Here is a 25,517-nt window from a genome sequence, read left to right as displayed (position 1 = left end):
AAATTCTCAGTCTTCTCTCTCTTTTCTCGTATGTTAATATCTTATTTTTCTGCTATTTATCTACGCGAAGTGATGCTGCGCATTTCTATCTATCTCATCACGTCTTCTGTCTCGCGTGACACTCGCCAACCACCCTCCGGTCACCCTCCGACCACCATATGACCGCACAAAGAGGTAACAAGTGCGCGATATGTACCGAAATAATAATCGAACAATACTCTAGTTAACCGGACGGGGCCAACGGGGCCCTTTCCCGAGACGTCTCGGGGGAATACCGGCGAGCTCGGTACAGAAAAAAACGTCGGGGCGTGAGATCGAAAGAGAGAGAGAGAGAGAGAGAGAGAGAGAGAGAGAGAGAGAGAGAGAGAGAGAGAGAGAGAGAGAGAGAGAGAGAGAGAGAGAGAGAGAGAGAGAGAGAGAGAGAGAGAGAGAGAGAGAGATAGAAAGAGAGTACGAAGAGTGCACTTGCATCTGTTGCGATTTCGCTGGCTAACGGCGGCGGGTGTAAAACACGCGTGGAGGCGATTTCTGGAAGGGGGCGGAGAGCTGAAAAAGGGACCCGACGGAAAGAGAGAGAAGAAATTATGGGGAACCACCGAGGGGTGGATTTTGGCGCCCCTATCGTCCTCGTTCTCGTCCCGGATCGTGCCGCGCGCGCGAGGTAATAAATATAAAAACCGTCCGATAAACCCCAAAGTGAGGCTATCCGGGTCGAAAAACGGGATGGTACAAGAGGGAGGGAAAAAAATGGTAAAAACGGCAGCCACGAATTTAACTATCCGTGAAAAATTTACTGTCGTCTCTTCATTACGTACACTTACAGGACTCTTCCATTACCATGGCGGCAGGGGAGTAATTTTTTTTCCCGCAAGAATGATAAAAATGATAGTCTCATTTCTATTTAAGGATGAAATACACTTTATTTAAAAGTTATTCTGTTCTCGTGTTAAGATCAAATCCGCGAGATCTCTCGTTTATGTACGTACTTAGGACTCATACTTTAGGCTCTGAAATAAGCAAAAGTATAACAATGTTATTTACCTATATATAATAAGTATAAAGGTTTTTTCTATTTTGATTTTTTATATACACTCTAACATTTTAGCTTATATTAATTTCATAAATAACTTTTCTCTTCTTGAAGTCGATTGTAGAAAGTGTTGAACAATATATATTGTATTTCTGATTTAAATATTTGATCAAATATTTAATTTAAGTATTCGAAAGTGGAGTATACAAGATGTTTAATGGAGAAATGTTTTATTTCGTTTCTCGATTACGAGAGATTATTACGGATTAGGCGATTCGGAGTTACATTCGCACACCACGAAAGAAGCTGCCCTTTATTCCGATCGCGAAATTGGATGCGTCGGGGATTAGTCTATTGAAATGTCAAGACACGTGCGCCAGGTAAGCGCGCGCGCGTGCGCGACGCACGATATAAACGGCGTCTTTTCAGAATATCGAGGTGCTCCCTCGATATTCTCAATCGATAGGTTTCCGATCTGCCGAAGGTAGACCTAGTTCCTCTGGCGCCGTCGAAACTACGGCGGCCGCCAATAAAGTTCGGCTTATGGCTCCGTATCTATGCAAAGCGAATCCGCGCGCTCGAATAATTTCTGCCCCGAATATTCCGAAGTCTCGCGCGAAACGCGCGTTCGAGAATATGACTCTTATAGGAGCGATAAAACCTGTGCAATCGTGCAGAAAGATAGAAATCATCAGACCTTGCGACCTGAAGAAATCATCAGTTTCATGAGCGGAAGAACGGGAATGTAGAGTCTCAGGAAATTCCTGTACGTTTAATGATAAATTCCGCGCAACGTAGAGCAGAGTGTTCTTCTGATAATTGACATAAAAAATAAAATTTTTATTGTCTTGTGCAATTAAGCTTTTAATTTCGGAGAAATTAAACAATAGAATTAATTATGAAATTAATTATTTTATAATTAATTCTACTGTTTAATTTCTCCGACATTAGAAGTTGTACAAGACAATAAAAATTTTATTTAGTTTTTATATAAATATAAAAACTTATTATTGAAATTAAAATCGAGTAAAACTTACTGCATTGTACTCACATTTGTTACACAGAAAGGAGTGTTAAATCAAGACTCATATTCTTGTATATAAGCAAGAATTTATAATCTTGAAATGAGATATAAATTACGTTAAACGAAGAAAACTTGTTTGAATGAAGGTATTTATACAGTTTAATCAAGAAAAAAAGTTGAAATAAAAAGTTGAAATTCTTATAAGAAAATTATAGATTCTTGGTTATATACAAGAATATGAGTCTTGATTTCATACTTTTTTTTTTCTGTGCATACACTTACGTCTAATAGGTATGACGGTGCAGTTTTACTCGAGAAGGAAAATTTTTATCCTTTTATTCTTTTTTCTTTTTTTCCATTTTTTTCTTTTTTTCTCTCCTTTTTTTCTTTTATATCCTTTCAACCCTTCTCCTCCTGATCGCCTTTCTTTCAGTATTACAGTTTTCAATTTCTATGAAAACTTTAAAAAAGAGATTCCGTGTTAATAATACATCACGCTGTGAAATTGTCGAGATACTTTTACTGACCGTTGTGGACAATACAAAGTTTTCAAATCCAGGATTTTATTTTATTCGTTCAAATATTTGAAAAAAAAATCGAAAAAAAGCTTTGCAGGGTGGTTGGAGCTAAGCCCATTTGTCAAAAGGGTTCCTTACCATTACCACGAATCGAGGAAACAGCTGTGAGATGGCAGGTGTGTTGTGACGTCAGGCAAAGACACCCGCAGTGCGCGTGGCGAACCGGATGTCCAGGAATGAAAACAGCTTTGCCGCACGGCTTTCGTGCTCGTACGTGGGTAGTGCACTTCTTAGTGGTCGTGAAATTATTACTATCTATCCGAGATCGAACAAGTCTTCGAAGAATTCGCGACGTTATCAGCCTTATTCCTTTTACTTTTTTACTCCTTATTCGACAGGTGCGGATTTTGCGCTATAATTGAAACAAATTATTAACTGATTTGCGATATTACTATCTGCATTACATAATAACATTGATAACTACTACCTATATTGCGTTTGAACATGGCAGAGTTGACTGAAATAGAATACTTAATTTGAAATTGAAAATTTCAATTGTTATAAATAAAATAAAAAGAATAGCTATATAAAAAATTTAAGATTTAGCACTGACAAAACATTGTTATTGATCTTTTCCACGGAGTAATTTAATTGTAATTTATTTGTAATTCCTCAAAATTAATATAAAAACGGTTTACAGGGTGCAGTTGTTTTCTTACGATTTAACGTAAAATAACGAACAGTTATTCTCGTCTGTTATATCGAGATGTTCTATCGCAAATCGATATGTATTTACATAAAGATGATAGAGGTCCATCTTTGCTTGAGGATATTCTGCAATCAGGAAAGCGTGATTTATATAGCAAGATTTAGCTATGACACGCAATATTCGCGTCTCCTTGAAGGATCTCAGATATTGAGTTCTTAATCCGCACTTCTCTCAAGAAGCCTTTCATATCAACAAAATCGATTCTCGTAAAAATCTTTTTTAATTTATTTCGTTTTCCGACGACGTTTTACCTTCTACGTATGTAATTCCAATTTTTACAAGTTAAACTAATCTTTTTTAATCAAGCTTGATATATTTCTCTATTGAATAAATAAAATATCTTAATTATGTTGCGATAATTATTGCGCTTGATTCGTGTTTCGGCAAACAAGCGCAGTAATTATACGGTAAAAAGTAGATTGTAAAACGTCATCAAAGACAATTACCGGTATTGCAATCCTGACAATATTTAGCATAAATGCGATGAATTCGGCATTGCAATACAAGCGTAATTTTTCATGATTTTGCCACGAGTGGTCTTGTTACATGACGAATACAAGAGAAATCGGCATTTCGGATCGAAAATACGTGAAAGCCAGGTGGGTCAGGTAGAATGGTATTTCTCGGTAGGAATGTTTTAACTGCCTGAAATGGTCCTATCGAGAAGCGGTACAAAAGCATGCTCAAGGATTCCGTCCCTTTAGAACAGCTTTGGAAGACCAGTCGTACTTTCTTTTCAATACGTTTATCAATACGTTATATTTCCGATAACACAAATGACACGTCTCATATTGGTGCAGAGCTTACGAATACCATTCACTCTTTCCTTTGAAGGTAATAACAATTAATTGGCGTTCGGTGCTCGTTAATCATACAGTTACAATCAACAATCAACTTGAAGACATCAAATAAAATATTTGTAACTTTCTTAGATAATAAGCGATTAATCGTTAATTTTTAACGAATTTCTTTGGATAAATATCTTAATGGATTTTTTCTTTAACATTTGTGTCTCCGAGATAAAGCGTTGACAACATCTATGAATTCTGAGAAGATGTTTTCTCAAAGTTACGGGAAGAACGTGTTGTTTCTTTGTACAAAAAGGCGAGTGTGAAGACATATTTTATACTTTCGAGTATGCGTTACCATTTCCAGACTAAACAAAAACGTGAGAGCTTTTGCCGCGCTTGGAGAAATAAGTCTAGCGTGAGAACTGATAAAAGTTAGCGTTGCTCTTTCGGCTGGATCCATTTCTTCATTTATATATATTATTTTTTAAATTAATTTTTACGTTACATATATTATAATCTATATTAAGCATCTCCTTCTTTTTTAATATATAAATATAGATATTACACATATGTAACAGCCGTAAATATATAGAATGTCCTTATTGTTAGATGCGATCGTTTTGAATCTCCAAATGTGTACATATGTGTCAAATAACGTGAAGCTCCCGGATCAAAAAACCGTAAACTCTATTGTAAGATCCGCCAACATCTCGGCGGATCCCGTAAATAGAAAGAAAGAACTTCCACTATTAAGCGAGCCGGTTTGGGTTAAGTTGAGCGCGGAGTAGTAGAGGATGCCAACAGATGGTCGCAACCACGTGTTCGTTTTCAACAACCTCCTTTCCATTTCTTCCCTGCGAAGCGGTAGATTGGATGCACGCGTGCGTCGCATTTTGTACTTCGAAATTAGCTTTGTGACACAGCCAAAGTCTTATGCACTATTTTAAGACGTCAGATGCCGGCGAGGATTCTCGATGGCACTAATCTCGCGTCGCTTCATGTTTTTTTTTTGGAACTGAAGTGAGTGATCACTCGAGTGACTTGAGTATAAGACCGACAAACTTTCGACAAAGGATTTACGTCAAATCTCGTCTAATTAGAGATATATAAGCAATAAATTAAAGATTAATCGCGTTGTAAAACACTTTATTACTCGATTTAGGATACAATGACTGCTGGCGTAAACTCGTACATATTCAACAATTTTTAATATACATCTTCTTTCTGATGAAACGAGCTTTTCCGATCCAAATTCGTGATTTCTTCACGAATGTTAAATGTATCCGTAATACATTAAAATAAAATAGATTAAAAAATATTTACAAAGTATTTAAACAAAATCGAAACATTTTAGCAATAACATCTGTAAACAATAGATCAATTCATTTATTTAATTACGAATGTCTCGCTCCGCACAGGATTCGAAAGATAACGCATATCGTCGGTTCAAATTACGGCTCGTGCCGAAATTAATACCGTGGTGCGACGTGGTTCGCGGAACACGAGGAAGCCGTCGAACATCGCGCGGGCTGATCGTGAATTTCCGTCCCTTTTTTTTCTTAATCCTACCGGTATTATATATCCTTAAGCGTGTCCGGCGCGGATAGACGTCTTCGGAGGCCCGGAGACGTAGAACATCTGCCGCGTCGTCGGACCCCTCGACTGTGGCCCCCCGACGAAGGAGAATCATTTATGGGGCCCTAAAGCTCCTTTGTGACGGCGACTTACGCTGTACGGCGCCCAAAAAGGACCACGGAGGATTCCTTTTGTGCAACATGTGGCCGGCACGTGTATCCTCGTATGAAGGCACGGCCGATTTATACGGGATCTATATGAGAGAAGGATGCGTGATTCGCTCATGCTCTAAGGCAGCTGCGTGGTCCTATACGCATACCTAAAAAGGTCGATAGGATTCTCGCATCGTCCCCGCATCTACATGCGGGCCTAGATCTTGTCTAGATTTCTAGATCACGGTCGTCTATTGCAATACTCATCTATCCGACGCGAAAGATGTGATTAAATACTGTCATAATTACATTGAATATTTTGTGTATTTTGGAAAACGATATTGTATGGTTTATAAACACACAAATATAAACAGTAATTCTCTTTTTAATATGCCTACTTAGGAGAGCTGCAATCGAATTTACCAAGAGCTATTGAAGGACCCGTCATTTAGATTTATTATTTAAGAGACTCAACACAAATGACCGCATTGCTCTCGCAGTCTGTTCCTTTATGGCCGTCTTGAGGAGGGATACCGACAATTATCTCTTGACCCTGCCATTTCCGCAGTATTACTACCTCGCAGCTCACTACGCCGCTTTGTCTGAGGTTTCGTTTAATCCATGCAACTTCCTTTTCTTTCGCGCACATTAAAAATGTTTTCGCTTTGCAATTAAACCTACAGTCGATGATTTATTGTAGTATTATTACGTCATTAGGATTTTAAGAGGCCATTTGAATAAGTGAAAACGTGTAGAAAAAGAAAATATATATTATTATCATCACTGTGTGTTTTTTCTCAAGAGAGAAGGAAACATCCCTTTATTATTGCACGTCGAGAAACCAGGAAAGAGTTATGAATTGTCGTAAGGATAATAATGCGTCGGGTTGCACGTTTCAATGACGGCCGAGGTAAATTACGTGTCATCACAATTCGCTTCGAGAGGAAAAATGAATGGGCGCGGGTTGTGCGTAGGCGAATTCGCGCTGGTATATTTTAATCGCCGCGGCGTACGCGCGCTTCCTGTCTCTACCTTTCAAACATAAACAATACGGGAGGGCGGAATTGCAGGGCGACCTGTTTCTCCGATATAGGTACGCTTCGCTCCCTTTCATAGAAATTCCTGTGCTTTGTACGGTGCGCGCGCGCGCGCACACACACACACACACACACACACACACACACACCTCGCACAAGAAACCGCATCGAACGCGAAAGATGAAACCCGAAATCATCGGCCCGCGTATATGTACCCGGTCCCGGGTCCCGGATCCCGGCGGCGCGGGCGGCACGCCAGTTTCTTGAAAGTGAGAAAGGAGAACGTAAAAGTAGGCGGACGCGCATCGGGCGCAAGAAAACCCATGGCGGCCGAGGCGAGCTATTGTAATGATGGGACACGCAGAAGACTCGGATGATGATGATGATGAACCTGGTGTACGGCGCGCCCGGAGGGATTACAATAATAACCGTGCCGAGTAATAATTTCAGCATTTTGACGTTTATGCATTGCTCCCACGGTCATTCGATACGGGTCCGGTTCCCACTGAAGCTATATACGCGGGCATTCTCTACGTTCTCTCATCGTCTCATCTTCGTAAAACGCACTTATCCCGAGAAGGAAGATATATTCTAGTAATCGCACGTTGGAGACTATTCTAGTTTGCAGCTCGCGACGCGTTAGCTCTACTAGAGTAAAATATCCATCAATTCTTAAGATACGTTGAGACATTGACGATAATCAAATAGAATTAATTACCTGAATCAAGCATTTAGATGTTAAAAAGAAAGAACAAGTTGAATTTGTTAAAAAATTTATTACTTCGATATTTTTAAATATAATTATTTAAAGTTTCAAATTTAGAATTATATTTATAAATATATTACTATTTAAAGTATTCTGTTACAATTTTTTTTAAATCAAGTTTATTCTTTCTCTTATTAAGTTAAAACTTTGCATTGTGCGAATTATGCAGGCTCAATACACGGATCTTCGATTTCGTTCACAACGAAACCAAATCCATCGTCATCCACCCTCCTTCGTCGCCTTCCCAGTAACGACTTTACGGTTCATCCTACGTCCTAATTTCATGGTTTGACCATGTTAACCTCAACATCTGAGCTTTCCCAAGACTTTATAATGGTATCGAAGCGGACGCATCATCTCCGGGCCCTTTGAGTTTTCGTCGTTTATCGCGCTCGTCACATGTGCGATATTCCTCGTACAAGGGGATTCTGAAGCGGTTTGGAGTGTCCAGAATTCGGTTCAGTGGAAGGCGGATCGGGGGCAGACGGGGGAGGGGGGTGGTTGATCACGTCTCGACAAGGTTCGAGAAGGGGGATCCGTGGTCCAGCACGCGGAAGGGGGTATCAATAGCTCGTTAATCGTAACGGAGGGTGGATTCGGAGTGATACATATCCTACCCCCGTTCATCCTCCCGTCCCCCTTGAATGAATTGAAATTTATTTAAAACGGGCGCACCGACGTACGTACCCTTGGGGTTTGCACCGAGAGAGAGAGAGGCGTCTCTCTTGCACCCCTCGTGTGAATCGCGAAAACGGTGCACAGGTTGCATCGGGCACTGGCTGCTGCGGCTCTCGAGTCAAGTGCACGCAAGATTAAACCTTCCTCCATCATGTCTCGCCTGGATGACCACGCGCTTTTCATCACGCACGACGAGCCCTGAGAACGCGCCCGCCTTCGGGCCGAAACCTCGTCGAATTTCTCCCATGAAGCTACTCCTCGCATGCATTCGACTCGCCTTTCATTGCGAGATCGCCATTCTTTTCGCGAGAGCCAGCAACGACAATAAGCGTATCATACGCAAAATAATCCAGTTGAACAGAATATCTAAATATCACCGTGTATCACCAACACAGTAGCTCGAAGACACAAAAAAAACGTTAAAGCTTGATGATTTTGAAGTAGAGCGAATCATTCCCTGAAGTCACTTATGTAAAAATGTAACATCAAAATGATATCGATTGTATTAAAGCTTAAAAGTTTTATTCTGAGTTCTAATATTTAAACGTATGATAGATCAATTTTCTTAGAAAATAGATGCCAGTCTCGTTTTATTTGAAAATGATACGTTTTAGAAAAATGTTCTCGAGGTAATAAGGTTCAGATCATAAAATGCACAAAAAATGGAGTTAAATAAATCCAGACAAATAGATAGGAAGAAGTCTCGTAACTCGTAAAAAGTAAAAGGTGTTTAAATAATGATACGAAAGATTAAAGAGCTCCGCATTCAGTTAATTCATGCTATCGTCATTTGGCAGTTGTTGAAAAAGTCGGCTTTTTAAGAGACCGTTAATGAGAGAGAGAGAGAGAGAGGAGGGGGGAAAGAAATTGCTAAATATTATACTTTACCTACACTATACGCATTTACTGAACATTCTGTGCACTGAACATTCTGTGCACTGAACATTCTCGGCCTTCGCAACTTTTTACAGAGCTTTTCGACAAAATTATATTTAGCAAAATCATACAGAGAAACAAAATATACGTTATCGTTCTCGTGCATTCGCACGTTGATCGCAGCGTAACGTATCCACGTGGGAAACGCATATTGCTGGACGATTTTTTCGCAGAAGAAGTAAAAATCCGCTTATCACGCGAGGGCACGCGTGTAAATATAAAAATGCTGCCGCTCTTTTCTCCCTTAGCCGATTGGGGAAGCTCTCGTCTGCTGCCACAGTTGATCCCAATTGTGCGGTCATGATCTGCATTTCTGATTTCATCAATTCGTTCTCTCGTGACACGCTCGGCGAAGAGAAAGGAGAGAGGACGGGAAGGGGAGCGAGTATTGTCATTTGCATCGCGACTGCGGTGTTGAGACGGGGTGTTTTCGTGTCTGATGAGGAGAAAGAATGCGAGGGGCGGCGAATTGCAACTCGAACCCAGTATTTAGCGGTGAGATTAATCGCGATCGTGCGATCAAATAACCCACGAGACAAAGTTGCGAAGGGTGAGAACCGCACAGGTGTATAGTCCCGTAGAAATTCTGTGAGTATAGATGTTACCGGACGAGTTTATTCTATTTAGCGGCGTCTGTGCAATATGCGTTTGAAGAATGTTCGATTTCAATTTTAGAAACAGAAAAGATTAATTATAAGTTGGTAAAAAAGAATTATTATTAAAATTTAGATGAAAATCCAAAATGGGCTTGACAAAGAGATGAGGAAAAAATATTCCCAGAAAAGACAATGTTAATGCGATATTAAATTGAATATAAAGCTAAAACACAAAAAAGACAAGGAGGAAGGACAATTTAATAATTTCTTTGAATATTTTGCAAATATTTATTTTTATTTTTATTTGTTATTAAATAGATGTCAAGTTAAAATCACAAGCACTTCCGCATCTTTGTGCTTTTGTCACGTTGTGTGTAAACCCCGATGAAATATCGCAAAGAGGATAGAAAATAATGCGAGAGACGTAATTTCAGTGAAATTTGTGAATGCCATACTCAAGGAATTTGACTGAATAAAATTACTTGCATAGTCCATACAAGTGAAGAGATATATTAAAAAAAACATTCATCAAACAAATAAATGTAAAAAATTAAAACAAAAAGAAATCTTGTGTAGAATAATTAACGATAAAAACATAGAAATTAAAATTTTTTGTATCCTTTTTTTGTGCAGCACAACTTTACCTTCTTTTTACAGATTTATGAAAGTTAATCTTAAAAAATAAGTTGAACTTGAAATAAGTTTGAATTAATTATCTAAAGTTTATTGGAAAAAACTGCTGCAGCTTTTTTCTGTAAAAACATTGAATTACACTGCAACGGGATTGCATTTGATGTACATTTTTGCATCATCGACAAACAAACTTGAGTTCGGAAGTGTGAAATGCGACCGGTATGAGCACTCGTGGGATACGATTGGAGGTCACATCTCTGCGACCCCATATGATTATATGGACTGAGAAAATCAACGAGAATTTTATGCAAGGGAAACGTCACGAGAGGAAACATCGGGGTCGCGTTTAAGGGCTCGAGGATGCACTAGCTAATATAAACATTACACCGCTGGGACCGACTTACCACAGGGGGTTTTTATGCAGGGCGCATGTCTCGCTGCAAGCTTCAATAGGAAAATCATCGTATATTATATTGCGGTTGCGATATAACTTCTACATACTGACGCTACCGCCATACAGGAGGCCATATGTGATCATTTTTGGCGAACGATCGATAATTTTCTTTTCCTGAAGAAATCATTTTTATCTTTTTATACGATCGTGTCTTGCAAGAGAGTTGTAAAAATTACGATAAGATATGTAAATATAATTTCTGATAATATTCCTAATAATACATAATATCTCATTGTCAGATAGACCTCGAAAAAAAAACAGTGGTAGTATTATACTTTAAAAAAATCTAAGTAACAAGTGGTAGACGAAATCTTTGTATCTTGAAAAATCTCGAAAAAACCTAAACAGTAGTATCTTCACCTCGAAAAAAAAAACAAAGTAGTAGTATTATACCTCGAGAAAACCTAAGTAACAAGTGGTGGACGTAATCTTTGTATCTCCAAAAATCTCGAAAAAACCTAAGCAGTATTATTTTTATTTCCAAAAAATTATTACTCAAGTGATACACATCACAAAATTACGTTACCTTATCAAAAAATGAGTCGCGCTTCAAGTGATCTATTATTACAATTACAAAAAAGAAATGATATCTCTTTTTAAATTACAGCGCCAATTACAGAGAACATATATTTTTCGAGATACAAAGATTACGTCTACCACTTGTTACTTAGGTTTTTTCGAGGTATAATATTACTACTGCTTTTCTTCGATTAGAATAAAAAATTGAATCATGAAGAATTACACAGAGGTAACAGTACAAAATACAAATATTTTATTAAAATATTTAAACCCAACAAGGGAATACAAGGTATTTAAATACAAAGTTTATATATGTATTTTAAAAGATTTAATCGCATCGCAAAGAATTACAGAGGTAACAGTACAAAAAATAAGAATATTTTATTAAAATACATAAATTTTTCTTGTCAAAAAACTTGGCGCTGCTAGACCTTAAAATTAGGTCAGCCTGGTGCGAGCGAGCGAGTGGGTGTGGGCGATGTGTGTGTGTGTGTGTGTGTGTGTGTGTGTGTGTGACGGTGAATAATGCGGCTTATTACTAAGTATAGGATAAGTTAGGATAAGTTTAGATTTTTAAAGCGATTAGAATTAAGTATAGAATAAGTATAGAATAAGTATATAATATCTACATTTGTAAAAGGTCTCTCTTTCTCTCTCTCTCTCTCTCTCTCTCTCTCTAGCAGCGCCAAGTTTTTTGACAAGAAAAATTTATGTATTTTAATAAAATATTCTTATTTTTTGTACTGTTACCTCTGTAATTCTTTGCGATGCGATTAAATCTTTTAAAATACATATATAAACTTTGTATTTAAATACCTTGTATTTCCTTGTTGGGTTTAAATATTTTAATAAAATATTTGTATTTTGTACTGTTACCTCTGTGTAATTCTTCATGATTCAATTTTTTATTCTAATCGAAGAAAAGCAGTAGTAATATTATACCTCGAAAAAACCTAAGTAACAAGTGGTAGACGTAATCTTTGTATCTCGAAAAATATATGTTCTCTGTAATTGGCGCTGTAATTTAAAAAGAGATATCATTTCTTTTTTGTAATTGTAATAATAGATCACTTGAAGCGCGACTCATTTTTTGATAAGGTAACGTAATTTTGTGATGTGTATCACTTGAGTAATAATTTTTTGGAAATAAAAATAATACTGCTTAGGTTTTTTCGAGATTTTTGGAGATACAAAGATTACGTCCACCACTTGTTACTTAGGTTTTCTCGAGGTATAATACTACTACTTTGTTTTTTTTTTTCGAGGTGAAGATACTACTGTTTAGGTTTTTTCGAGATTTTTCAAGATACAAAGATTTCGTCTACCACTTGTTACTTAGATTTTTTTAAAGTATAATACTACCACTGTTTTTTTTTCGAGGTAACAACATATACACTACTATGCGTGTACTTGGCGCCTTTCTTTACCTTTTTTTTAAAAAAGGTAATTTTGTACAGATATCACGCCTTTTTGTAGTGTTACACATTGTATAAACAATATGTACAGGGTGTTATTTTGAGGTATAATACTACCACTTTGTTTTTTTCGAGGTAACAACATAATACATATATATACTACTATGCGTGTACTTGGCGCATTTTTTTACCTTTTTTTTGAAAAAGGTAATTTTGTACGGATATCACGCCTTTTTGTAGTGTCATATAAGACGTCGGCGTTAGAAGTAGATAGAAGAAGTATCTTAATAAAAAATTTTCACATTTAGACTTTGCGTCGCAATATCTCCGCTCGTAGGGCACGGAGCGGGATATTATAAGAGAAACCCCCCCCCCCTAATTGGACCCCAAGCTATCGATCAAGCCTACTTAGAACTTGATCCGTCCACTCGTTATTGAGATCTCAACATCTCGGGTACTCGCAACCCGTCGGCGTCGCGTCGCGTAAAAGAGTCACGGTCGGTCTCGCTCCGCGTGTACTTGGCGCGAGACACTACCGTGTCTCTTGATTCTGCCGCTAGGGAATTTTTAAGTCGATTCTTATGAATCAAGCTTGAATTCGATGTCTAGGTGTCCCAGGTTGCCGATAATGAGGTTCACATAGTGCGCTTCATAGTTTTCGGTATCCAGGTGTATTAATACCTTGAATTCGATGTCCACGTGTTCCAGGTTGCTGATGTCGGGTTCCAGATAGTGCGCTCTACAGTTTTCGGTGTCCAGGTATAATAATACGTTGAATTCGATGTCTAGGTGTCCCACGTTTCCGATGACGAGGTCCACATAGTGCGCTCCGTAGTTTTCGGTGTCTACGTGTATTAATACCTCGAATTCAATATCTACGTGTCCTACATTCAGATTTAAAGTTATTAATACACCTAGACACCAAAAACTACAAAACGCACTATGTGGACCTCGTCATCGGCAACCTGGGACACGTAGACATCGAATTCGAGGTATTATTACATCTAGACACCGAAAACTACGGAGCGCGCTATCTGGACCTCGTCATCAGCAACCTGAGACACCTAGACATCAATTTCAAGATATTAATACACGTAGACACCGACAACTACGGAGCGCACTATGTGGACCTTGTCATCGGCAACCTGGGACACCTAGACATCGAATTCAAGGTATTAATACACGTAGACACCAAAAACTACGGAGCTCACTATCTAGACATTGTCATCGGCAACCTGGGACACCTAGACATTGTATTCAACGTATTATTACACCTGGACACCGAAAACTACGAAGCGCACTATGTGGACCTCGTCATCGCCAACCTGGGACACCTGGACATCGAATTCAACGTACGATTACACCTGGACACCGAAAACTATGAAGCGCACTATCTGGATATTGTCATCGGCAACCTGGGACACGTGGACATCGAATTCAAGGTATTAATACACGTAGACACCGAAAACTACGGAGCGCACTATGTGGACCTCGTCATCGGCAACCTGGGACACGTAGACATCGAATTCAACGTACGATTACACCTGGACACCGAAAACTATGAAACGCACTATCTGGATCTTGTCATCGGCAACCTGGGACACGTGGACATCGAATTCAAGGTATTAATACACGTAGACACCGAAAACTACGGAGCGCACTATGTAGACCTCGTCATCGGCAACCTGGGACACGTAGACATCGAATTCAACGTACGATTACACCTGGACACCGAAAACTATGAAGCGCACTATCTGGATCCCGTCATCGGCAACCTGGGACACGTGGACATCGAATTCAAGATATTAATACACGTAGACATCGAAAACTACGGAGCGCACTATGTGAACCTCGTCATCGGCAACCTGGGACACCTAGACATCGAATTCAACGTACGATTACACATGGACACCGAAAACTATGAAGCGCACTATCTGGATCCCGTCATCGGCAACCTGGGACACGTGGACATCGAATTCAAGGTATTAATACACGTAGACACCGAAAACTACGGAACGCACTATGTGGACCTCGTCATCGGCAACCTGGGACACGTAGACATCGAATTCAACGTATTATTACACCTGGACACCGAAAACTATGAAGCGCACTATCTGGACCTCGTCATCGGCAACCTGGGATACCTAGACATCGAATTCAAGCTTGATTCATAAGAATCGACTTAAAAATTCACTAGCGGCACTTTCTGCCAAGCGTAGAGAACCTTCTTTTCCGTTGACTTAATATATCAAGCTTGATTCATAAGAATCGACTTAAAAATTCTCTAGCGGCACTTTCTGCCAAGCGTAGAGAACCTTCTTTTCCGTTGACTCAATATATATTATATATTACCTAATTTACCTAAATAGAAATCTTCCTCCTGACCGATAAGTCTATCGACCTAATTTCGAAATACGCGCGCGATATCGAAACTGGCGATACCTGCGCCGCCAGCGTCGAAAAAGTGAAAGGGACGTTTCTGTGATAATCATAATAATATTGAGACGTCGGCGTTAGGAGGAGGAGGAGGAGGAGGAGGAGGAGTATCTTAAAAATAAATTTTCCCATTTGGACTTTGCGTCGCAATATCTCCGCTCGTAGGGCACGTAGCGGAATATAATGAGAGAAACCCCCCCCTAATTGGACCCCAAGCTATCGATCAAGCCTACTTAGAACTCGATCCGTTCACTCGTTATCGAGATCTCAACATCTCGGGTACTCGCAACCCGTCGCGTCGCGTAAAAGAGTCACGGTCGGTCTCGCTCCGCGTGTACTTGGCGCGAGACACTACCGTGTCTCTTGATAAATCTAGTTATACGTGATGTAATTGTAGCTAGTTTTATATTCAAGCGGAACATATCAATATCTAAGTTAATAGATAAATCAATATTTATCGAATCCATCTTTTTTCAATTTCAGAGTAACTATACCTTCGAATACGCAGACCCTGCTGTCCCACGGTCGGCTAGTGGGTGCAATCGAGAGGCTTTTGATCGAGATAGCACTATCGGTGCTTATCGTGCTAGCCCATTTCGCGGTGGACTCACCTAGATCATTGCCACCTACGATTTCTTCGAAAGCCTCCGCAGTTTTGGCCGCGGCCTATACAGCAGCTACTCTCGTTTTCGTAAGTTTATTTTTTATGATTATTTAATTATATAGTTTTAATAAAAAGGATTATAGAGTAGAGTAACAGATTGCAAGATGCAATAATTTTTCTATCGTTAAATCAATAGTCAATTATAACTTTTAATGAGTCTATTGTCATTATGTTATTTACAAAATTGTACCTATTTAAAAGAGATAAAAAAAATGTCGCCAAAGTACACGCGTTCCTCGTTATATCAAACATTTGTACAAAAGATTTTGACATCAAAAACTAGCGCCAACTTATAGTTGCAAATTAAATCTAATGTTTCAACATTTTTTATATCTTTATACACTGGTTAATAAATCTTTTGATTACATGTGTATAAAAGATTTTAATATAAAAAACTGATGCTAACTAGATTTTGTATTTAAATTACTCTTTTTTAACATAAAAGCTATTATATTAAATAAAATCTTACAAAAGTTTTATAATATGAAAACCTGACATCAATTTATAGATTTCATAAGATTTATTTCTTTTAATTATCATACAAGCTTCAATATTTAAAAAACTATTATATGCAAAAACTTCACGCTGTTAGACATTAAAATATTTTACGTTAATAAGAAATGGGCAGGAACTTTAGTCACATAAAGGAGTAAATTATAAATTATAAATATTGCTACTAGTATTTTTAATTATCCGCATCCCCCCCCCCACACATTTTGTGATATTGGGAATAATAAATAGGAAATTAATTAATGAAGATTTGCGAATGAACATGTATCCGCACGATTCAGTTACAAGAGACAGCCCCGCGTACGTATAACACGCGGTGACTGCGATTGCTATACGTGCGTGGTGAGACATTGAGAGCACATTCATTTATAGGTATTATAGATATTAATTATTTAATTTCTTAATTCTTGCAATATTGAAATAATCATTACAAAAATGACAAAATAATACAGGACTTTTCTATTCATTTTAACCTGCTCTATTTGTCCATGAACGGTGTTACACCTATTACTAGCTAGACGTCTTGTATATTAAAAAAAATCAATTATATAAAAACTGTTTTAATATATTGAATAAAAAATATAAAATAATTATGCATTGCAACATGAAAGCAGTACTAATTTTCGTGTAGAAAGAATGCTGAGATGGATAATAAGTGTCATATAATAGTTTATAATATATATCGTTAAAAATACTTTCCAAAAAAGTTGTTACCAGAAAAATGATAAAATTTCCCCAAATAAAAAAAGAAATAGGTCAAACGTTTTAAAAAACTAAATATTATTAAAACACCAAAATAATAGAAAATACTTAAATGCAATTGAAACGTTATTTTGATATAATGAATGATGATATAATATGAAATCAAGGATGTGAAATGATTATTTGAGTTAAATCAGAGAATAACTTCATTTACATAAGCCCATGTCTGATGATTTACCCAGAGCTAGAATCATTTAAAGTTAACCATTGATATTAAGTAATAGCTTTACGTACCTACTCAGACTCATATGCGGACATTAATGTTAATCGCTTATGTGTTATTGATTCAATATTTTAAACATAAATTAAAAATGTAAGCATCAGTTTTTATTATATCGTGCAGATAAGAACTAAAAAAATAATCTCAATATATACAAGCTTATGCTAACATTTACTGCTAAGCATTATATAATAACAATTGATGTGTTTAACTAAATTTGTCAAAATGTTATAAAATAAAAAAATAGGATTTAAAGATCTAAATAATTTTTCATAATTATGTTCTATATTTTCTTGTTCAATGTATAACAATTTTTTACACTGGCGCATGCACTTTCTTTCATAAAAAAATAACAATTTTTTTTTAAATGATACATTCTATAGGAATTTGAGCCCATAATAGTACATGGAAGTATTATAGAGAACTATTGTAAGAACTGCGAAGCTAATAGTATTAGAGTGAGGAAATCAGTAACAAAACATTTAATGATACTTGCAGCAACTTTAATAATGATCTCTAATACACAATTTTGTTTGTTATACATCTCGTATATTCGCTTTAAAAATCCTACAAATTATGTTGTTATATCTATAATTTATTAATCGCCATGATTAATACATTTTTATTAGTTTGCTAATTACATGTAGAGAATGTACTTTAATATGTTAATAACAATTAATTTTATAAATTTTATGATTAGTATTAGCAAATTTAATTTTTAAATCAAATATACGGAGAATTTTGCACTAATATTTGTGACGCAAATTTCTCAAAATCTTGAAATGTAAATAAAAGTGCAAATGCAAATAAAAGAATAGATTTACATTAAGTCTTTTAATAATTTATAACATATTAGTAAAGAATGGTTAATTCTTTACCATTTACTATAAAGAAACAAGGTGATAGATAATGTAATACCTATAAGAGATCAGGAATGTATAAATCAGATATTATAATAAATTTTAGGAGGTATTGGAAAATCGTCTTTAAGAAGTTGGAACATTCCTTCATGTTTAGCTTCTCGTATATGTAGTCTTAAGTCTCTTGCCGTATTTCTTTTCGATACGTTAATTGTTTTTTTTACATTTCGTGCACTTTGCCCCCGATTTGTCTTTATTTAGTTCGAAACAGCCCCACACCTTTGCGCGTTCTGGTCTTTCTTTTGGTGCCATTATGACTGTTCTGTATTAATTGCGGACTGTCTGATACTAAGCGCGGTACAGAAATCGCGTTAACATTATTTATTACCTAAACCTTAGATGTATGTAAATATGGATATACGTATAATTTTTTGCCCAACATATCATATCGTACGGCTTTATCTTCTTTTTTTGATTACTAAATTTAAACTTATTTTTAAGTTAGAACACACGCAACGCGTATGACAATTAAAAATGTTGAAGTTAGTTAGATATATGGTAAAAATTAAAAATCAGTTTTGTCTATTAAACGCTCTCTTATGAAATGATATTTCTTGACTTGTATATATATATATATATATATGTGTTCTTTTTTCTTTAAGAAAATAACATGTGTATAAATAAATATAAATAAAACATGTAAGTAATAAAATATTAAGGAAAATTTTCTAGAAATACTTTTTTAGAAATATGAATAGTTAATGAAATAGTTAATGAATAGTTAATAAAAATATTCTATCAGATTAAAAAAATTGTTATTTTTTTTTAGTTTTAACTTATTTGAATTTATATAAAGATACCGGCTTTCTTCTAAAAATTAAAACACTTAAGAAGCACCTAACAACGAACGATAGACTTAAGTCTAATTTAAATTTTTTTAAACTATTTGTGATTTCTTTCATTGCTGCATTTTATTGGTTTTCTAATTTTTTATGTTTATTTATGACGTCGATGTGTAACGCTAATGTCATCTGTTTCTTTTTAAGACAGTGTTGTTACATGTTATTATACGCATTATTCTACCGATTGTATGATGTACGAAATATATCTTTTTAATTATATGACTTGCTTTGATGTCAGTGAAGTTGGCATATCATTTTCCAGCAGATAAAAAATAAAAGGGAGTTCTTGTCGCATGCAGTCGAGTTCTATAGTTTCTGATACCTTTTAGCGATAGTTCTGGTAATTTTGCCAAAAAAATCCATTGAAAAAATTATCTGCTAGTTTCCATAGCATAGAGTGAGATGCTGACGAAATCTCGGAGTTCCGATTTATATAAAACATTTTTCGAATAGTTCTGAACGTAAGCATTTTCTAAAAAGTTCCCGGCACTAGCAATGTTTTTTAACTTTGTAATCGCAATATTGCAATTTGCAAGTTGCATAAGAATCTTTGAACAGGAAATGTTGCGATAGCCAGGAATGAGTAATTTCTTTTCGCATTTCAGCTATATTTCATTTTTATGGCAGGAATTTATATGTTGCTCTATAACACATCTTTTATGTGTATTCTTAAGTAATTTGCCACATAGTTTGCAACGTGATGTAAACCCGTATTCTCTTGAGAAATGTCGCCAAAGTACGTAGGTGTCGTTTTTCTATTTTAAACAATCTTCATCATTAAACATTTCGCGTCCGATTAAGTGTTCTTTCGCAGTGTTAAACCTTAAACCTATTGGCATAAATATTACCACACTTCTTGCATTTTACTTTAGTACTGTTTAACATTTTAAAATCCTTCCATATCGGACTCGTTTCTCACCGTGACATTATATCCGCTTAGTATCATCAAGCGTGTATTACTAAATATCGATATTTCATGATTACCAAGAAAAATATTGGGTGAAACTGTTTGGGGAAGGTCTACGAGACACATGTGAACCTTTACTAAACATAATAATTGATATATTGTTTAAATCTTGCTAAGTCAGTTGCTCAGTCCTAGTAATCAAACATTGAGATTAAGATACCTACATGTTTTATCTACATTGTCAAGCTAAAAAGTAAAACTTAGCTATAAAAGTTTATTATAAGAGCTTGCGTACTTTAAAATTGTTTTCTGACTTTTCGTTTGTACGAAATTATTACAATATTGATTATAATAATTATTATAATAGAAAGTAATGTTTACATTTTAAATTTATGTTAAAAATATTTGATTTATAACGCATAAGCAGTTAACATTGGTGTCTGCATATGAGACTGAACGCTCAAAGTTTATCCAATATCAATTGTTAGCTTTAACTGATTCTGAAATAACAAATTCAAATTATCAGAACGATATAACATATATGTATGTGATATGTTTAGATTATTATACCAATAACAAATTATTAGAAATGTTATTAGCAATGTGTTTTATATATCAATATGTTTGGACTATTTTTATAACATTTTATTTAGAAAAATATATCTTTGATCTTCTAATAATTATAATAAAATTGTTAAAGTACATATTATATGTAATTCAATTTACAATTTCAGTTTTTCTTGCTATTAATAATGCACAATGCAATCTAATATTTGATTATACGATCTTTATCATTAAAATTATCATTAACAAGATAATTATTTGTCTATTCTTTGTAATAAACTAATTTTTTTTATAAGTTACTATATTTTTCCTGTATTAAGTAATCGCGCTTCGTAAGGAAAAAGTATTTCCTTTTCTACAAGCATACGCGTAATTAATGAAAGAACAGTGTTCTTTGCTTTCTTCTTCCGCCGTGCATGTCGTCTCTTGCAACCACTCTCTATCCAAAAGCGTCTGTCGGGCTCTTTCCAATCGGGCCGACGTCCGCATCTTTAAAGAGCACCTGCCGTTGTATGAGGGAGAGGGGTGGGCTCGCGAAGAACGGCGAGCAGGGAGGTGAAAGAAAGAACTTGATCCTGGACCCACCTGCTCCGGAACGAGTGTACAATGTACCCCAAAACAAAAAATGTCGAAACCAACGTTCCACACGTGTTGAATGTTGATCCCCCTTGCAAAATCGAACAAGTTCACTGCCTTCAGTGCGAAATTCCTAAGTATCTTCGCCCGTTTCTTTGTTCGGCTGTCTCGCCCAATAAAAAGCAGATGTGTAGTAATATATGTGAAATAAAATTTTACAATTTGTTAAAGAAAGAGAGAGAGATATATATATTTAAATAACTATTTGTGACTTTGCAATTTTCCAAAAAATTTTCAACAAAAACACATTCAAGTATTCATGATTATTCAACAAGAAGAACAATTATTCTTAAAAATATACCGTCGCAATTATATACAATATAATTAATAATATTTTTTCTCAAATTTTCAGAGTCCTTTTCTGAACCCAGCGCGCGCGTTGGGTCCGGCCTTCGTAATGAACCGCTGGGACAACCACTGGGTCTACTGGGTGGGCCCGCTGTCGGGAGGTGCTGTGGCGGCTTTGCTGCACGAATACGTCCTGAGTCCCAGACGCACCAAGGACTCGCGCGATATTGACGACGGCGACAACTCGTCCATGAGGTCCGACGAGGACACGTACGACGACCTCGACAAGCCGAACGGGCCCAAATTCCCCGGCGCGTACGCGACCTATCGCCCGGTCGCCGGCGCGTCCTCGTCGATCTACAGCGCGCCGCCGTCCGCGTTGGAGCGCGTCGAGTCGATCTACGGTGGCACCAAGTCGCTCTACTGCAAATCGCCGCCGTTGACGCGCGCAAATCTGAACCGCTCGCAGAGCGTTTACGCGAAGTCGACGTCGGGGCCGCGAGACGGCCTGATGATCCCGAAGCCGGGCCCGCTGGTGCCAGCGCAGAGCCTGTATCCCATCAGACTGGGTCAGAACGGCTGTCAAAACGGTAACCGCGAGGTAACCCAGCCCGGACCCGGACTCGGCGGTCCGCCGAACCAGTCGACGCAAAATCACAACAGCACCAACCAGAACATGCAGAATCAGCTGCAGCAATGTACGCAGAGCATCTACGGCATCCGCGGGATCTCCACGGGTCTCAGCACCCGGGAGAACGGTATCTACGGAGTATCCACGGGATCCACCATTTACGGTCGCGCGCCGGCACCACCGCCGGGCAGCCAAAACTCGCAGCAATCCGGTCAGAGCGGTCAGTCCTCGATACAGAATCATCCGCCGCCACAGCCGCCGTCGCAGCAACAGCAGCAGCAGCAGCAGCAGCAACAACAGCAGCAGCAGCCACATCAAAATGGGCCGTTATCAAGCAACTCGGATAACGGAGCGAATCCTAGGCGGCCCGAGAGCATGTACGGCCACGTGTCGAGACGCAGTGACGACTCCGCGTACGGCAGTTATCAGAGTTCCACGCGGGGAAATTACGGCAAAGTGACTGGACCCCCGGGCCCGCCCAACGGGCCGCCGCAGTACCGCGATCAGGGAAGACCGAGTCCAGCCGGGCCTCTTCAGCAAAGTCAGAGCGCGCAGAGTAACTTCCAAAGAAACTCGCCGAATCCTCAGTATTGACTATAAACTAATGATAGACCGAACAAAGCCGTGATCTGTGCGATCAGCGAATCATATATCTCGCCTATATATACTGACGACACAGCTTCTCGGTGAACGTTCTAGAAATTTCGTGGTCCAGTAAGAATGTCCTTCACTTAGAATATGAATACATCTCGTCCTGATACGTCAAAAGATATTATATATTCGCAATGGCAAGCTCTATATGAAATTCAGTTTTGTATAATTTTGAGAATTTTGTTTCGTTCTGTTGAACACGGAAATAATATGATTGGACCAATCATTAATTCGTATTACTAAATCTTGGAATTTGTAAATATGTATCACAGTAATGTACACATACACTGTGCTTTCTACATGATGCGTGTTGGGAGGAAAAGAGTCGCGCGATTTGATCGAGGAACTTTCCTATCGATGTTTTGTAATATTAGATTAACGTTAAATTATAACGAGAGTAAACAAAACGTAGAAGTAACGAAATCAAGAAACACGCCGAAAGTATATATAGAAGTATCGTTTTCGATAAATCTAGCATAACAATCAAAGAATTTTTAGCTACGTGAAAGATTAGATCGATCTTCGAGCCGACTCGTTACGCCTCTATATGTAAATATAAATATTTTAATTTAATTTACTCCTATATATAAGAATATTAATTCTACTGATTCGGCTGCCATGCCAAACCCTTGCGAGGAAGCGGTGCACTGACTTCTCAATTACGAAAGCTTTACTCGCAGGATGTTTTTACACAATCACGGAACCAAATAAAAAAGCCGGAAATCCTATATAGATATTACTCTTTTTCATGTACAGAATTAAAATGCATAACTTTATCGCATCACGTAAATTAATATATTTGTATATATAATTACTACAGTGGCACACTTTGGCAATGATCGAACGCATAATGGATAGCCACTATAGTGATTTTATAGCGAAACAGTTAAATCGCACATAGAACATATCCCAACAATTTTAGAGATAATCTAAGTAATTAGAAAATCTGTAAATAGTTCCTAGTTATATAAAAAAATGTAACTCTTCCATTTCTTCGCCATTCGTGAGAACAATGTCATAATTGTTCGTCTCTCCAAAATATCTTAGTTTTTCACTGACAGTATTTTAGCATTTACGGGATATATCGGGATATATTAGATTAAAGACGCTATTTGTGATCTGAATTCAGACTTGTTTATTTTAAACGATGATCAAGCACCTACGATTAAATTTACGATTTATATAGTTGTACATAGAATATTATAGATTTAAAAATACGCATCTCGATATGTTTGTATTGTAGCAAAATCGAGGATCAAGTGAATCCTTTGAGAAAAGAAATAAAAGTGCGTCTCTATTCCTTCTTAGACAATATAAGATCGCTGGGCATTTTACAGAATTTGAAAGATTAATCTTATGCTTCTTAATCGCGTAAGCTTCTCTTCGTGCAAATTAATTAATGTAATTTGAAGTAGATTTTACGTTTGATTTAATCCTGCTTTGAATTTGAATAAAGATAAATGTTTGTGAACCATACAGATGTTAATTGGCGTACGTCAATTAGATAATTATGAAATTTATGTATAATTATATAAATCCGATTAAGATTTAGGTTTAGCCTCTATCAAATTTTTTCAACAAATGTTTCTCAAAGAGCGATCGCGCTAGCACATATGAATTATAATACTCATTTTAGAAGTTTCTTACGACGGATCAGCTAGGATAATATGAATCATTTATACCACTGCATTAATCGTATTTTGCACCCTCACTTGTGCTATTTAACCAATGAATGGTAGAAGTTTTATAAAAAGACAAAGTTAATAATGCAAATATTAAATGCAGAATACTGTACCACAGTAGATAAGCAAGAGAAGTAGATAGGACATCCTCTTTAAACGCCATAAAAATTACACTATAAGCATTTGTACATATTATGTGTATTTATTAATCTACTATATCAACGTAGTCAATGTAAGTTTAATAACTGTTACGCGTTCGTATACGTGCGTACACATTTCTAATATATACATATTATATGAGCAAACATTAGTACATATATATAATGTAGTATATATTAGAAAATACTGACAATAAATGTATCTATAAAAATATACATAAAGCATCTCGTTATTTTTAAGCCTATCTAAAAATATCTCCTTTCAATTTCCACATTATTTATCTTTCTCCCGAATCAAATGCAAAACTATATTGTTGTGCAAAATAGTGAAATGTTATTTCAACTTTTATAATTGACGAAAGAATCTCCTTTATGTTTTATTTTTTTTATTTAAAATAAAGCGATGTACAATTATAAGATTTTATAAAGGACCAAGAAAGGGAAGAAAAGCTGAGCTACAGAGCTAATAACGGCAATAATGTCAATTATATGTACGTAAAAAGCAAATATTTTCTTGACCGCTAATAAAAAGACGCGTCTTCAAATATGATGTAAATTTATAATAAACGAGAAAAATTGTATATTATTTAGAAATCGTATAGCATAAATAAGTACAAAATAGTTTCGTAATTTTAGAATTTTGGATTAATGAAGTGACACGTCCCATACAAAGAGATAGTTTGCGCGCCATGTTGCAAATATCAGTTTTACTGTTCTTAGCATTACCCGAGGAGAGGGAAGTTAAAGAGTGCG

At 36.8% G+C, this 25,517-nt stretch overlaps 1 protein-coding gene across 1 annotated transcript in view; it reads left to right on the top strand.

The window, feature by feature from the left end:
* Bib (big brain) overlaps positions 1-24,993 on the top strand; it is a 31,547-nt gene extending 6,554 nt beyond the window's left edge. Inside the window, exons 3-4 of the mRNA XM_071770306.1 lie at positions 15,813-16,020; positions 21,707-24,993. Coding sequence (XP_071626407.1) covers positions 15,813-16,020; positions 21,707-22,867 — 1,369 coding nt within the window. The 3' untranslated portion in view covers positions 22,868-24,993. The remainder of the gene's footprint in view (positions 1-15,812; positions 16,021-21,706) is intronic.
* Positions 24,994-25,517: the final 524 nt, after the last annotated feature.

Source organism: Temnothorax longispinosus, chromosome 2 (genome assembly GCF_030848805.1).
Source record: "Temnothorax longispinosus isolate EJ_2023e chromosome 2, Tlon_JGU_v1, whole genome shotgun sequence".
Taxonomy (NCBI): Eukaryota; Metazoa; Arthropoda; class Insecta; order Hymenoptera; family Formicidae; genus Temnothorax; species Temnothorax longispinosus.
Note: the sequence above shows the minus strand (reverse complement) of the source record. Positions and strands in the feature narration are given on the sequence as shown.